Genomic DNA, 13,450 nt, shown 5'->3' on the forward strand with positions numbered 1-13,450 from the left:
AAATAGTGTAAAAGAGCTGATTATGAGCTTTAAATTAAGTAACTTATAAGACAACAGACACTATGCCCGTTTATTAATAAATGAAACCATGACATCATTAATCTTAAAAAACATCTGTATAGCTGCAGGACTCTCTAGATCCAATACAAACATAGATCTAAGAGCAGTGTCATTGAGATAGTAAGTTCATGCTGTAAACAATTTGTAACCAAATTTAGTAACCTCCCCCCCCCCCTTTTTTTTTTTCTTTCCAATGAGCTGGGCAGACAGCATTTCACTTTTAACTAAATCTCAGTGTTTTAATGTCAGGCAAAGTCGTCTTTTCATCATCTTTCATCAATGGGTTTGGAATATTAATGCTGCCCTCTTGGTACATTAGAAGACACTGATAAAAAGATGCCCCAACAGAAATCTGTGTTTGATAAATTATATATCTACCTGACCTGTGATTGGCTTACAAAGTGGCCGTGATGTCACAAGAACACTTTTAAACAAGGTGATCTCACCATAATTTACCTCCCTCGTGCCTCTGAATATCAAAGCATGCATATGTATTGATTGATAAGATGAGGTGATTTTAAAAAGTGAATTTTCCAGTGCAGGAAGGCATAATGGTGTTTCTCTCTCCACAGCTGTCGGAGGAAGAGAAGATCCAGCGCTACAGTATCCTGTCTGAGCTCTATGAATTGATTGGATTCCATCGAAAATCAGCTTTTTTCAAGCGTGTCGCTGCCATGCAGTGTGTAGCTCCCACCATCCCAGAGCCTGGCTGGAGGGCCTGCTACAAGCTGCTGTTGGAGACGTTACCTGGGTACAGCCTGTCACTCGATCCTAAAGACTTCAGCAAAGGTAGGCTTGGTCACATGGTGGCTGAATAATATGTGGGCATAACAATTCACATTGTTTGTTTCAAGAACAAACAAACAAAAACCTACGGGCCATTCTTGTCCAGCCTCCAAACCTATCTCTAACTACTTACCTCATATTATGGATGCAGCTATTTTTAATTATTCATCTTGCTACTGAAAAAAAGAAAATGGTAAACAATAACAGTAATGAGAGTGAGACTTAAGGTGTTTTTATGCTTACTTGCTGGGTGTCCTGCACTGATTTTGACATTGCGTCATGTGGCATGTGACACAGTAATTCCACAGCACCCCTCGATTGTAACCCGAAAGCTCATTTATTCACTCCCTGCAATAACGCATTTACTGTGGTGCTAAATTCAGTCCAGCTCTATTCTGTTTCATAAAAATAGCAGTTTTACTGTGGAGGCTCTAAACATGCGGAGGGAGGACTCACTGAAGAGTTACATGATGGAGCCAGTGCTCTGACACTGTGCTCACAGCCATCCACCTTTGCCAATTATGCACTCATTCTGATAAACTCTTCCCCTCTCATTACAAATAAATTAACACTCCTAACAGCACTGTCATGACCACATCAGGTGCAAAATAAAACAGGCTTTTAACAGTGTTGATTTTAGCACAGTAGCAGTAAATTGATCGGCACAGATTTAAATCGTAAATCATGGTGGTGTGATTCATCTCCTCCCCAGTTTTGGACTCTTAATTCCTATAAATAACATATGAAATAAAGCAAGCTGCAAAAATACTTTTGTCCATGTCTTTCAATTGCAAGCTGACACTGCTTCTCTGTAGTAAATACAGATTTTTAACACCTAAAGAGGATTTTGAGTTGGTGTGCACTGTAAATCTTGCTCCTAGTGAGCGACGGGGTTCCACGTTTAATGCCTCCTGTACACTCTGTCCTGGCAGCACCCTCTCCTAAACCAGACAGAAGATCTCCAGGAGTGAGAAGTGTGTCTGAAGTGTTAGGTGCTCCATGGGAGGAAGGGTAACGGGGAGTTGATGTTTGTGAACGGCTATAGTTAGATTTAGTTTTTCTTTTTTAAGGGTTGCAAGGCTGAAGTGCTGATTTTATATCAGTGAAAAGGAGTAATTCTCTGTGAATCAGTCTTCTCAAACTCTGAATGCTGTGCCCTCTCACAGGATTCACAGTGTGTGATTAACAACAGTGTCAACATATTTAATGGATTAAGCTGATGAAGAGCCTTCGTTTCATTACCAGCTTTGCTGTCTTTTCACAAGCACTCTTTCAGGGTGTTCTGCATTCAAACCAACCCTTTGTTCAAAGAGAGTCATGGGTGATACCTGACCTGAGCTCTTGTAGACTACTCTGTACCTTGTACTCTTGCAGACTCTTGACCCTTGCATGCTACAGCCTCTCAGTAGCAAGCACCGTCCATTCAAAAGAAAACAGCGCACAGAAACGTTCAGGGACATCGGTATTCTTGTTGTGATTGGTATTCAAGAGTTGTGGCGAGAGCGGATTTTGCTCTAAGCTGTTAATCTTGGGCCTTTTTTCCTTTGTAAATGCACAAACAAGCTGCATCTTTTAGGTCAAATGCTTGTCCTTTGAGCTGCAGTAGACAGCATTGGACAGAAGTCCATGATAACATTTCAGCAAATTGTAATTAAAGTGGTCTGGAGGAGAGCTGGACTCGATCTGCACTTCATCTGTATTCTTCTGTGTCTAGCCGATGACAAGGGACTTTGACCAAAGCGGCTCTCTTCAGACCCAATCAGGCGAGCACTATAGAGTTGCATGAGGAGGGGGAAAAAAGGATTCCATGTAGAGGCAAATTTCACAGTGAAATGGGTGGACCAAAGCACTCGCACCACAATAGAACAGTTACAATTCACATTTCACTAAGTGTCTGGTTTAATAAGCTTTCAGTTAAAGAATTAAAAAGGTGGTTTTGGCACACATTTATCCTACAGTGCTGTCAGACATTTGTGACTTGGAAATGTTTTGCTGAGAACAGGTTTGCTTGCTATTTTTCATTCCTTCTTCTTTTAGACTCATAAACTTACTACATAATCTTGATTTTCAAATACCTCATTTTTATCTTCATATTTAAAAAAAGTTCCAAGTAGTTTCAATACAGTATGTTATGTTTAAATACAGTATTTAACCCTTTAAGACCTACCATAGAACCAAGTCCGACAGAGCTTATATTATATTTGTACATGTTGTAGTGCCATTTTTGGGAGCATTTCAAGTTGATATACATCAATACAACCATTATAGCCCAAATTTTAATGATATGTCTGCATTAAGTGCATAGTAATTACATAAATTGCAAAAAGAGCAATAAACTACAAAAAAATTTAAAATTGTTTTGTTTTTTTAACATATATTTCTAGTTAGAGAAATTTAAGAGGCTTATCCCTCAAAACTGTAAATACAAAAAAGTTGCACAAAATAGTTTCCCACCACAGGAAATTTAATTTGAGTGTCTTCATAGTTTTATTTTTGAAATACACCAATTTTTATCTACTGCAGGAAAAACGAAAATAAATATTATAGTGCAAATTTGCAAAAAAAAAACCAGCATATGCATCAAAATAAACTATTTCCAGCAGTGCAATATGAGTCCTCAGCATCCCAGAAATGACACAGAAAGTCATAAAGTCAAACATAACTTTTAAAAACACCAGTATAGGCTCATAAGGTCCTGATGGTAAAAAACTACATTTCCGCAAAATGACGTCACTTCCGGTTTCGGGCAGGTCATGGCGGACATGCGATAGTTCGCGCTGATGGACTAGGAAGTGTTACGAACAGCTGATCGAATCGGCAAAGCGTGTTTCTGGAATATTATGTTTTTGTTGCTGCAAGTGCTTTTTATGCAGTTTTTGCAAAGCTATATGTGGAAGGAAACTGTGACCTAGGACAAGCTGATGGCATAAGATGTAAGTACAACTCCTCCGGTTTCATAAAATTATTGTGCTACCTTATGTGTTTGCAGTGCTACCGGGATTTAAAAATAGTTACGTAAAACGGAGCGTGCCCGCTCAGACCGGCTTTAAAGGGTTAATGCAACATAAAATAATACACATTGATGCCTAGAGCGCTTCCTGCAGGTGGTGGCCCTACAGGAGGGTGGTCCCATGTCCTTTTTTGGGGCTGTGCCCCACCAGGCTCCATGGACTAAGGGCACCCACCCTGGGCCTTGGTCCAGGGTGAACCCTGTCCCATGGAGGGTGAACTGTTCGCTTGATCTTTTACTCAGTGGTTTTCTGAATTACTCTTTGTCTGGTCCCTCACCCAGGACTAAAGCCCCCTGACAACATAGCTCCTGTGATTCCTGGGATGCACAAACCCTTCCACCATGATAAGGTAGCGATTTGCGGGGAGCCTTCAAAAATGAGCTTTTTAAAAATAACTTGTGGCAGTCATTTTGGAGAACTTGCCCCAATTCTTTTGTGGATTTAGACTTTTTCAGTTCTGTCAATTCTGTCACTGCATGTAATCCCACACTGACTCCATGATGTTAAGATCCAAGCTCTGTGGGGGCCATACCATCTGTTGGTGCAGAATCAATCTGGGACAGATCAGACACCTGCTCGATGATGCTGCACGATGAATTTAAACATCTGAAGTGGTTAAAACCCTTGCCAGAGTCCTGTCTGTACAATCTAGCTATTCTCTCTCTCCTCCCTTTCTTTGATCACATATCAGATATAAAGTTTACTGTTTGGCTTTTGTTAGAGGTAAAAGTAGATGGTTTCTTTGGGGGTAGAGCAAATCATTGAAAAATAAAACACAAACAGAAAACATGAGAACAATCCCTATTTCATTATTCTAACTCACTAATACAGGTAGAACTGCAGCGCATATCTTGGGAGTCAGTTAAAATGTATAAATAATAGCATTATTCTATAAGGGCACTTCACTTAAAATATAATCATTTTACACAGTTCAACATATAAGCTTCCTAAACAAGTCTTGGAGAAGAACAGTAGATAAAATCCACTGTATTCAAAAACTACTATATAACAGTGTACATAGTGATACAGTGATATGGTGATACTTCATCACTGGGAATTAAAAAAAAAAGAGTAATACATTGGTTTGCAAAACCTTGTCTTGCATCCTGGATCTGAGTGTTTTCGCATCTTTGCTTTTTCAAACCACACATATAACAATCAAGGGGCAGTTGTCACTTTGAAATGGTCCTTTTGGACATTAATGGGTTCTATAATTAGGAAAATAACACCATTTTTCATGACTGAGACCCAAAACTCATTTACTTAGTATTTAAACTGAGGCCACTGACAAGGACGGCTGAAGGCTGGTTGCCAGTAGATGTTAATACCAATGGACTTACAATTGGAGGAGTCGCCCCCTGCTGGCCAGTGTAAACAATCAAATGCACTTCCGTGTTTGTTTCAGAGCTAGATAATTTTTGTAGTTTTGCCTCGGTACACCATCACAGTATATTGTAAATCAAACAATCAATATGTGATTGACGTGCAGACTTGGAGCTTTAATTTAATTAGCGTTATAAAAAATATCAACTGTTAAAAGATAAACAGTTGATAAACAGTTTCATGGCCAGGTGATGCCTTCTGCCGTGTTATTTCATGACAAATGAAGCAGGCATAACAGCTGAAGTTGATTCAAAGGCTTGAATTTGTATTTTATAACTTTTCACTGTAATTTTAATACAATTTGAAAATATGAGGCCCAAAGGGATGTTGGTGCAAGTGAGGGAGCGATCATTAGGCTGAAAAACCATCAGAGGGGGAAAGAGAATGAATGAGAGAGAAAAGATTTTATGTACTGCTCAGCTTGGCAACAACAAAAAGCAAGAAAGGCTAAAAAAGAAGTGCATGATGACAGAAACATTTCTGTGGTAAAGAAAAACAAATTCATAACAACTTGCCAACTCAAGAACACTCTACAACAAGCTGCAAACCAGTGGTTACACAGATTATTATTAATAATAACTTTGTCAGAAAACATCTAAAAGAGCTATCGTAGTTCAAATTATGGAGGGCACTTTATGTTTTATACAAAGTCTATGGTAGTGTGCAGCTGCCTACTGTAACATTTAAGATTAATTTATTGATCGTGATGCAGCATGGGCTTCTAATGATATTAATGACGTAATCCTTTTATACAATGAATAAATACATGCAACAAATGTAGTAGGACATGGATATCTATAATTTGTTTTAAGTATCGAACTAATACTAAAGTAGTAAGTCCTAAAACTTTTGGGAGTAGTGAAGTGTATTAGAACTTTTTGGATTAGTCCTATCACGCTGCAGGCTATATTATTTATCAGATAATTTCATCAAAGACTGTTTCATCAAAATCCTCCTAAAACCACCGATAGCACAAACACGGTGGAAAGGGCAAGTTCAGCAATTCTGATCATTTTTGTGTCCCACTGGTTGCTGCCTGGTAACTAAAAGTGGCATTGCTTAAAATGTAACATGCAATAATTTGGCTATTCATAACATAACATAAGTGTCTTCGTTAGTATGTTTGATTACGCTCTGGCCTCGCATAACTTTGAGTAGATATCACCACCTCAAGACGATTTGCCACTGCTGCAATGGCTGACGGCTGAACACACAGATTGGATGCCGGATTTGTTGAAGTACCGTTACATATTCTAGCTCTACTCTCCCAGCTGACGTACCAATTCCCACAAGGCTGATGGGAAAGTAGGAAATGATGGAAGTAAGCCTTTTAGCAGAAGGGATCAGATGAGAGTTTATAAGGCAATACAGTAGAGTTGCAAGTTCAAAAAAGAAAGAAAATGGGGATCAATAGTGCATTGCAATAAGGCTGCTGTGCCCAGAGACACAGTGGAGCAAATGGTTTTGTAAGTGGTTCATATGCCCTTTCTCACCACGCCTTTCTGCTGGCAGTAATGGGGACACTGCATTTTTCTGTCATCTTTTGTCCTCTTGCTGCTCTGTTGTCATTCTGTTGAATGAATTTTTGGAGTTCTCTCTGTTTGTAATAATTTGGATGCTTATAATTGAGGAGAACAATGGCTCTATGTGCCATCTCATCACCCTACACAGTAGATCTGAGGCAGCTCGAGGGTACAGTGCCTTTTGAGTCAGGTTTACTGCATGACAGTGTGACTGCTTGGCCGTGGCACCACACTCATTATCTTGGTGGTGTGTTAATTGGATTGCCAGACACCTCCAGTTCAGCACTGAAAATACCACAAATGAACACGTTTTTCATGTTTGAGCGAGAGCGACATGCTCAGAAAATCCGAAGTGTCCTTTGGATTACTGTCCTCCAGATAAGCGCCGTTTTTTGGCAGACAGGTGGAAGTCAGCTATTTTTAGACTGCTTAGTGGGTGCAGTTTTCATGACAGAAAAAAATCCCTTATGAAGGAATGGCATTTGCAGTTTTTTCAGATGGCAGAAGAAGTCAGGATGAATAACAGCCGTGGTAGAAAAATGCTGATAAGTAAAAAGCGTCATGGGCACGATTTGATGTTACTGGAAGTGGTATTTAAGCCGAGGAAACATCAGAGTGTTTACCAAATATCCTCCTTCCTTCCCTCTGGCCCCCACAGCCTCTCCAGTGCATCTACCCTCTAGTTTTTCTTTCCCACTCAGTGAGTCAACAGTAGACAGCTGGGAGTGGAGCAGGGCATCTCGTGGGGGGCTGAGGGCCTTATGTAACTGTTGGTGTCAAGATAGAATGCTATTAAGATGTCTTGTGGTGCTCTGCAGAAACAAAACACCGGCAGCTAAGTTAGCAAGCCAAAGTTTACACATGAATACTTTGAATTGATGGCCTCAGCGAATTAGTTTAAGCTAATTTTGTGCTTGTACAAGACGTTTGTGATCAGATCAGAGTTGGAGGAATTTGGCTCAAAATGAGTGCTAATTACTAATTATTCCAGACATCTCAGTAGGTCAGCGTGACCATCTGTTCATCATGTATCTCGACAACTGACTAATCTGCTTGAAACTTGGCAGGTGTATTTCTGGGACACGAGGAAGTGTAACGCTGAGTTAAAGTTTGTTTGGATGATTGGTTGTCAGATGTTGGTGTAATTGTTCTTGTGCTTCCCCAGTTGCTGACTGACTGGTAGATGCTCCACTGTACATATACACACAGGCATGTTTTTCTCTGTCTTTCTGATTATTACCCAAAACGAGCCTTTACGGGTTTATGAAAAAAGAACTTGGAAAAAAAAAAGAACTTAAAGAACTTAAAAAAAATATTTCTAACAATATTCATTGAATATTTCTTGCTTTTTGGTCTTTTGTTTCCTGTGACTGAAGTTTTCTCGAAGTGAATAACCCTGATTATCTCTTCATCATGGCACCTCTTAGCAGGTGGAAAAATATGAGGGGGAAATTCAGATTTAATGCGTTAGAAACAAAAAACATGTGCATTGTCCAAAGACATGCATGCTAGGTTAATAGGTGATTCTAAAGTGGCCCCAAGTCTGAATGTGGTTTTTCTGTCTTTATGTGTTCACCCTTTGATAGACTGCCGACCAGTCCAGGGTGTACTGTCCTCCTGGTATACTCCTCCATCCAAACCACAATCCCGAGTTGGACAACGGGAGAAAATGAATTGATTGAGTTATAGCCAGTGAAATCCCTAATTTCAACAGGCATATGATAACAAGATATGTTTGATATTATTCCAACAAAATGATTCAGTGTTATGACCTAACTCTAGCTGACTTTATGACATTTACCTTTTGTGTTTAAAGCTGATCATCCAAAGATTGAGAAACAGCTTTTATTGAGTAACGGGGAGAGATCTTATGGAATATGTTTACAAAGAGCTTATACAGACAGGGTGGGAAATGTGTTAAAAGATAAAGATTAACGAATTAGCATCAGCATAATAAAACTCAACACCGTGCTGGCAGATATCAGCATAAAGATCTCAATACAATTTGAAAACAATATGGGAGATGATAATGTGAGTGTTTGACATGGGACAACAAAGATTTAGCTGATCTGCGTCAGGCAGAATATGTCTCTGATGCATGTGGACTAATCTGATTTGATATCTGCATAACAGATGTCAGCAATGAGCTTTGTAAATCTGACTTTTATTTTGTCATCTCTCTCCCTCTCCCCCAGGTACCCACAGAGGCTGGGCTGCTGTACAGATGCGCCTCCTGCATGAATTGGTTTACGCCTCCCGTCGCATGGGCAACCCGGCCCTGTCTGTGCGCCACCTGTCCTTCCTGCTGCAGACCATGCTGGATTTCCTGTCTGATCAAGGTCAGCTCACAAAACACAGTCAGGAGGAAACTTGAAATTGAGCAGAACAAACTAATGTTTCATTGCAGTATTGAAAACCTGTGTGGTGCTTTTCAGCTTCATGCCCTGCCTTTAAAAAAAAAAGAAAAAAAAGAAATCTAGACGCAGCCAACCTGTCCCCTGGTGATTGCAGCGTTATACCACGAGTTTTAATAGTATGTGATACACAAAGCCAGCTTTTTCTTGGCGGAAATGCAACATTGTGCTCTGACCAGAAATCCTGCGGCAGCAGCCAGGAGATGAAGCTGTGCAAGCCAGACTCTTCACTGGCCACACAAAAGAGGCCAGCGTAATCCCTGGTTGGCTACTATGAGAATTGATGGTGGGAGGGAGAATAAGGGAGATGAGGTGGGAACAAGATGAAGCAGACTCACAGTATAAAATATTAAATGTTAGCAAAGGGACTTCTGCAGCTCTGCCTAGGGTGTTGCTGGGACAAGCCTTCTTAGAAACAGCTCTGCTGGAAAAAAAAATGTCAGTCTACAGCTTTACACACATCAAAGGGCAGAAAAGCCGTGTGATGTAATTACTACTTTGTTGTTGTATCACAAGACGTGAGCGGGTATTTTCTCCCTGAAGAAAGTGACCTTGTAAGCCGAGTTCTTCAGCAGTGCTTTCTGCTGCACTAAAATACCATTTCATATTTACTTTGTAACTTTTTGGGCTCAGAGCGCTGTCGGGTGGAGTTTTGGTGCCCTCCCTTTGATTGCCTTTACTCCCGTCAGCAGTGTGATATTAAAAGTACCAGGAAGAAGCGAGGTCTTGTGAAATAAGTCCCTTTTGATGTGTGCACATATGTCATAATAGGACAGCAGTTTACAATGTTCTCACTCCAAGTTTGATTCCTGAGCACATGTTCGGTGCATCATCATCATCAAAGTCACTAAACTGTACTTTTAAATGTAGTGAAACTGGACAGAGTGATAAATTAAACCAATTGGATTCATTCAAAGTTATAAAAGCATCTGTCTCCCCTGTCCAAACTTCTAAAACGGCCAGTAAAAAGCTTTACTTTATTTTTCAGTAGTGTGATGTCTTTCTTCTGTTGCCGTGTCTTCTCATGACAAACATGTTGGCATATGTATCAAGAAAGACATGGCACCCATTTCACACATCCTGCCTTTACAAGGGCAAGCAATACCAAGTGTGAAGCATCCAGCTGTATGCTATGGAGCTGGCATTGCCCTCAGCTGCTATTGTGTACGCTGCCGGCTTTATGTATTTATTTATTGGATGGGAAGCTTTGACAGTTTAATAAGTGTTATACTGTCTCTCCCTTTTGAAATGAAGTGAAAACTTGTTCTCCTGTGTTTGACTGGTTCAGCTGTTTAGCTAGCAGAGCTGCTAATGCTTTAGCATCTTTTTTGCCATGGCATTTAAAAAAAAAAAAACTGAGGCAAAGTGGAAAACAGTTTGCTGGTCAGCAAAAGCTTGTCATTTGTGTTCGCTTAAACCAAAAATTCATTAATGTACAGTACTGTGAAAGTTCCCAGTTCCCCAATGTTAATAGACTGGGGATGTTTGTTTTTCCATTTATATGTAACTCACATAGGTGTTCGTATAGGGCTGTTTGATATAACGATATATATCAGATGACGATATAAAAACACATGAAAGAGTATGCAGAGTGTTTACGGATGAGAAGCAAAAAAGAGCCGCCAGGTGCTAAAAAATAAACCTTAGACTCAAACGTTAGAACAGACGTTTCCCCGCAGCACGCTGTGTAATAAATACTCACAAAGAAAACGACGGCCGTTGCAACCTATGTCTAAAAATGTGTAGTTTCAGGCATCGGTTAAAACACTCGACTCCAGGTACACGACGCCCAGCTGGACACACTTCTGCTAGCCGAGATTCACAGAATTTACAGAAAATGTTAAATTTTTGTGATTTATATCGTTATCGGGACGATGGATGTTTTATATCGGGATATGTGATTTTTGGTCATATCGCACAGCTCTAGGTTCATAACGTTAAAAAGATCTGAGAACCTTTAGATTATGGCTGCTGTTTCTTGGGACGGAGAGTTTGTAGTAAGAAATTCCCTCACTACTTAGTTGTCTCTTCGTAATTTGCAGTAAAGAGCCCTCTATTGAATCATGCCTTTAAATCGGTGTGTTGTTTTTAAGTGCAAACGTGTAGAGCAAAGGACACTATTGTTGTCACTGAGGTCACTTGCTTGTTATTTCTTTTGATTGATTAAGAAGTTTAAATATGGGCACGCACTTGTACTTCCATTATGTGCCTAATTTGACATGTTATTTCATTTTACCCAACTGGCAGTCTGATGAACAACAATGTGATAATTGCATTGAATGTTAGGCATTACTGGTGCTTGGTGGCACTGGTGTTTGTATGGCTTCCTAACTGTGTGGCATCCAGGACTTTGGAAAATCTGAAAGAGAGTTTTTGGGTAAGTCGTATTACTATTTCAAGAGAGTGGGTGAATCACGATGAACAATGATGCAATGTTTTCCTTGTTAAATTTCAGTGACCAGTGAAATTGCCTTGGCAAAAATGCTTCGTATCAGTTCCTGAACTGGTGCATTGATATTCTTTTCTTGAGTTTGCAGACTTGCATCATTAATTCAAAGGGCAGATTGACATTCAGATGTGATTGCCTGCATCAGATTCTCTGAACACGTGTTCTGTTACAGTCATCCTGAAGTTTGTTTTGAGAATTTAAATTGAATTAGCCAGCTGTATTCACATGCATAATTAACACCCAGAACACTGAAATGGGTGCATGGGTACAGCAGTAACTGTTTATATTTAGGCATAAACTTTACTACTTGTATATCATTATCAAGTTTAGTAAGTCAATAATATGTTTCTAAAGTTGTTCAGTGCATGCAAGGATCTTTGACAAATGGAACTTTCTGTGAATTACAAATACACTAAACTACAAAAATAACTGAAGTGAGGCCACTGATGCACCACACCAACTGTCCTGTCTTCTTGAGTTTACAAACAGGAGTTGTCTGAAAGGAGCAGCAACAGTGATTTATTTCATTTTATTCATACTGCTGCATAGTGACAAAAATGTGTATTTGTTTAGTACAGTTTGATTTGTTCTTTGGTGTGCTGTATTTGCTCCATATATCACCTTGGGTTTGGAGAATAGGACTGAGATTATTTGTCAACTATCACAATTTGCTTTAATAGTTGTAGTGTAGTTAATCTTTAAATAGTGGACTTATGCATGTAGCATGGCTTATTATGGATGTGTAACAGCAAAGTGCTGTTACAGGAAGTGATAGTGAACTAGAATGAGAACGTTACCGTGATTCAAACTGGGGACATGCAGCATTTTCAGGATGTTGGGTCAAACAAAAGCATACTTCTAGGTTACAGCATGCAAACTAGGTGTTTCCCGTGGATTTCATTTAGTACTTTTTTTTTTTTTTTTTTTTTTTTTTTGCTGTCAGTGATCAACTGCAAGAAGTTGTGATGACCATTTTTAAGACGGAGATTTCCTGTTGGAAGGCTGATTCATGAAGGTTTGCAAATAATTGCTGTCTAATTTAGAAATGCAGGCATATCACCAACACATTGCAATCAATCTGCAGTACGGTACTTAATTACTCCCAGGAAAAAGTAATTTGTTAATACTTAATTTTCATGTTACTCTGTAAAATAACCTGAAACGCATTGCCTCATAATTACCGGATAAGAATATAGACCTGAGGCTACAGTCTCACACACCAACAGAAATCCCTATCCTAATAATGATACACCTGCTTAAACGTAAGCAACACATTTATGCCATTTACATTTGTGTGTGGTTACCTCAAGCCATTGGCTTGACCAGTATCTTGATAATTATCTGTGTTGCTAATGTATGCCATTCAGAATTCTCTTTATTGTTATTTTTACTTAGTCATATTGAAGTAGACATATATACATTTTGTTGGGCACCACTTGTTTTTCTGGATAGCCATTGAGTCTATGGGTGCTGGCTTAGATCTGTGCTATCAGCGTTTCTTTTTTAACTTTGTTGGTATCTTGTAAATAAGCAGAGAGGAAGTGTTTCTTTGTCAGCAAAAATGGTTTACTATGCATACACAGTTTTGTAAACTAAAGCAGAAGTAAGTTTAATATGGCTTACCTTATATAGTATGTACTTATAAAGTTGTATAGTGAGTTATTCTAGAGAAATTGTCACTTAAAAAAAATTGTAGTGTTATTTTTTAAGATTCTTGTTTAACTTATGCTATTTTTGTAACTACTGGCATTTTGTTAGCAATACAGACACAAAAATCTAAATTATTCCTAAAACTGTTGACACATGTGTCTGTTGCTTCCCAAC

General features: G+C 39.2%; 1 protein-coding gene across 3 annotated transcripts in view; it reads left to right on the forward strand.

Moving 5' to 3' along the window:
- Positions 1 to 13,450, forward strand: part of trappc9 (trafficking protein particle complex subunit 9) — a 241,521-nt gene that overhangs the window by 16,816 nt on the left and 211,255 nt on the right. For all 3 annotated transcript variants that reach the window (XM_085395522.1, XM_085395524.1, XM_085395523.1), the window contains 2 exons: positions 633 to 849; positions 8,959 to 9,102. In XM_085395522.1, coding sequence (XP_085251648.1) covers positions 633 to 849; positions 8,959 to 9,102 — 361 coding nt within the window. The remainder of the gene's footprint in view (positions 1 to 632; positions 850 to 8,958; positions 9,103 to 13,450) is intronic.

The sequence above is a fragment of the Rhamphochromis longiceps genome, linkage group LG22, assembly GCF_057381845.1.
Source record: "Rhamphochromis longiceps isolate RC_006_pf linkage group LG22, R_longiceps_female_GT1.1, whole genome shotgun sequence".
In the NCBI taxonomy this organism is placed as follows: domain Eukaryota; kingdom Metazoa; phylum Chordata; class Actinopteri; order Cichliformes; family Cichlidae; genus Rhamphochromis; species Rhamphochromis longiceps.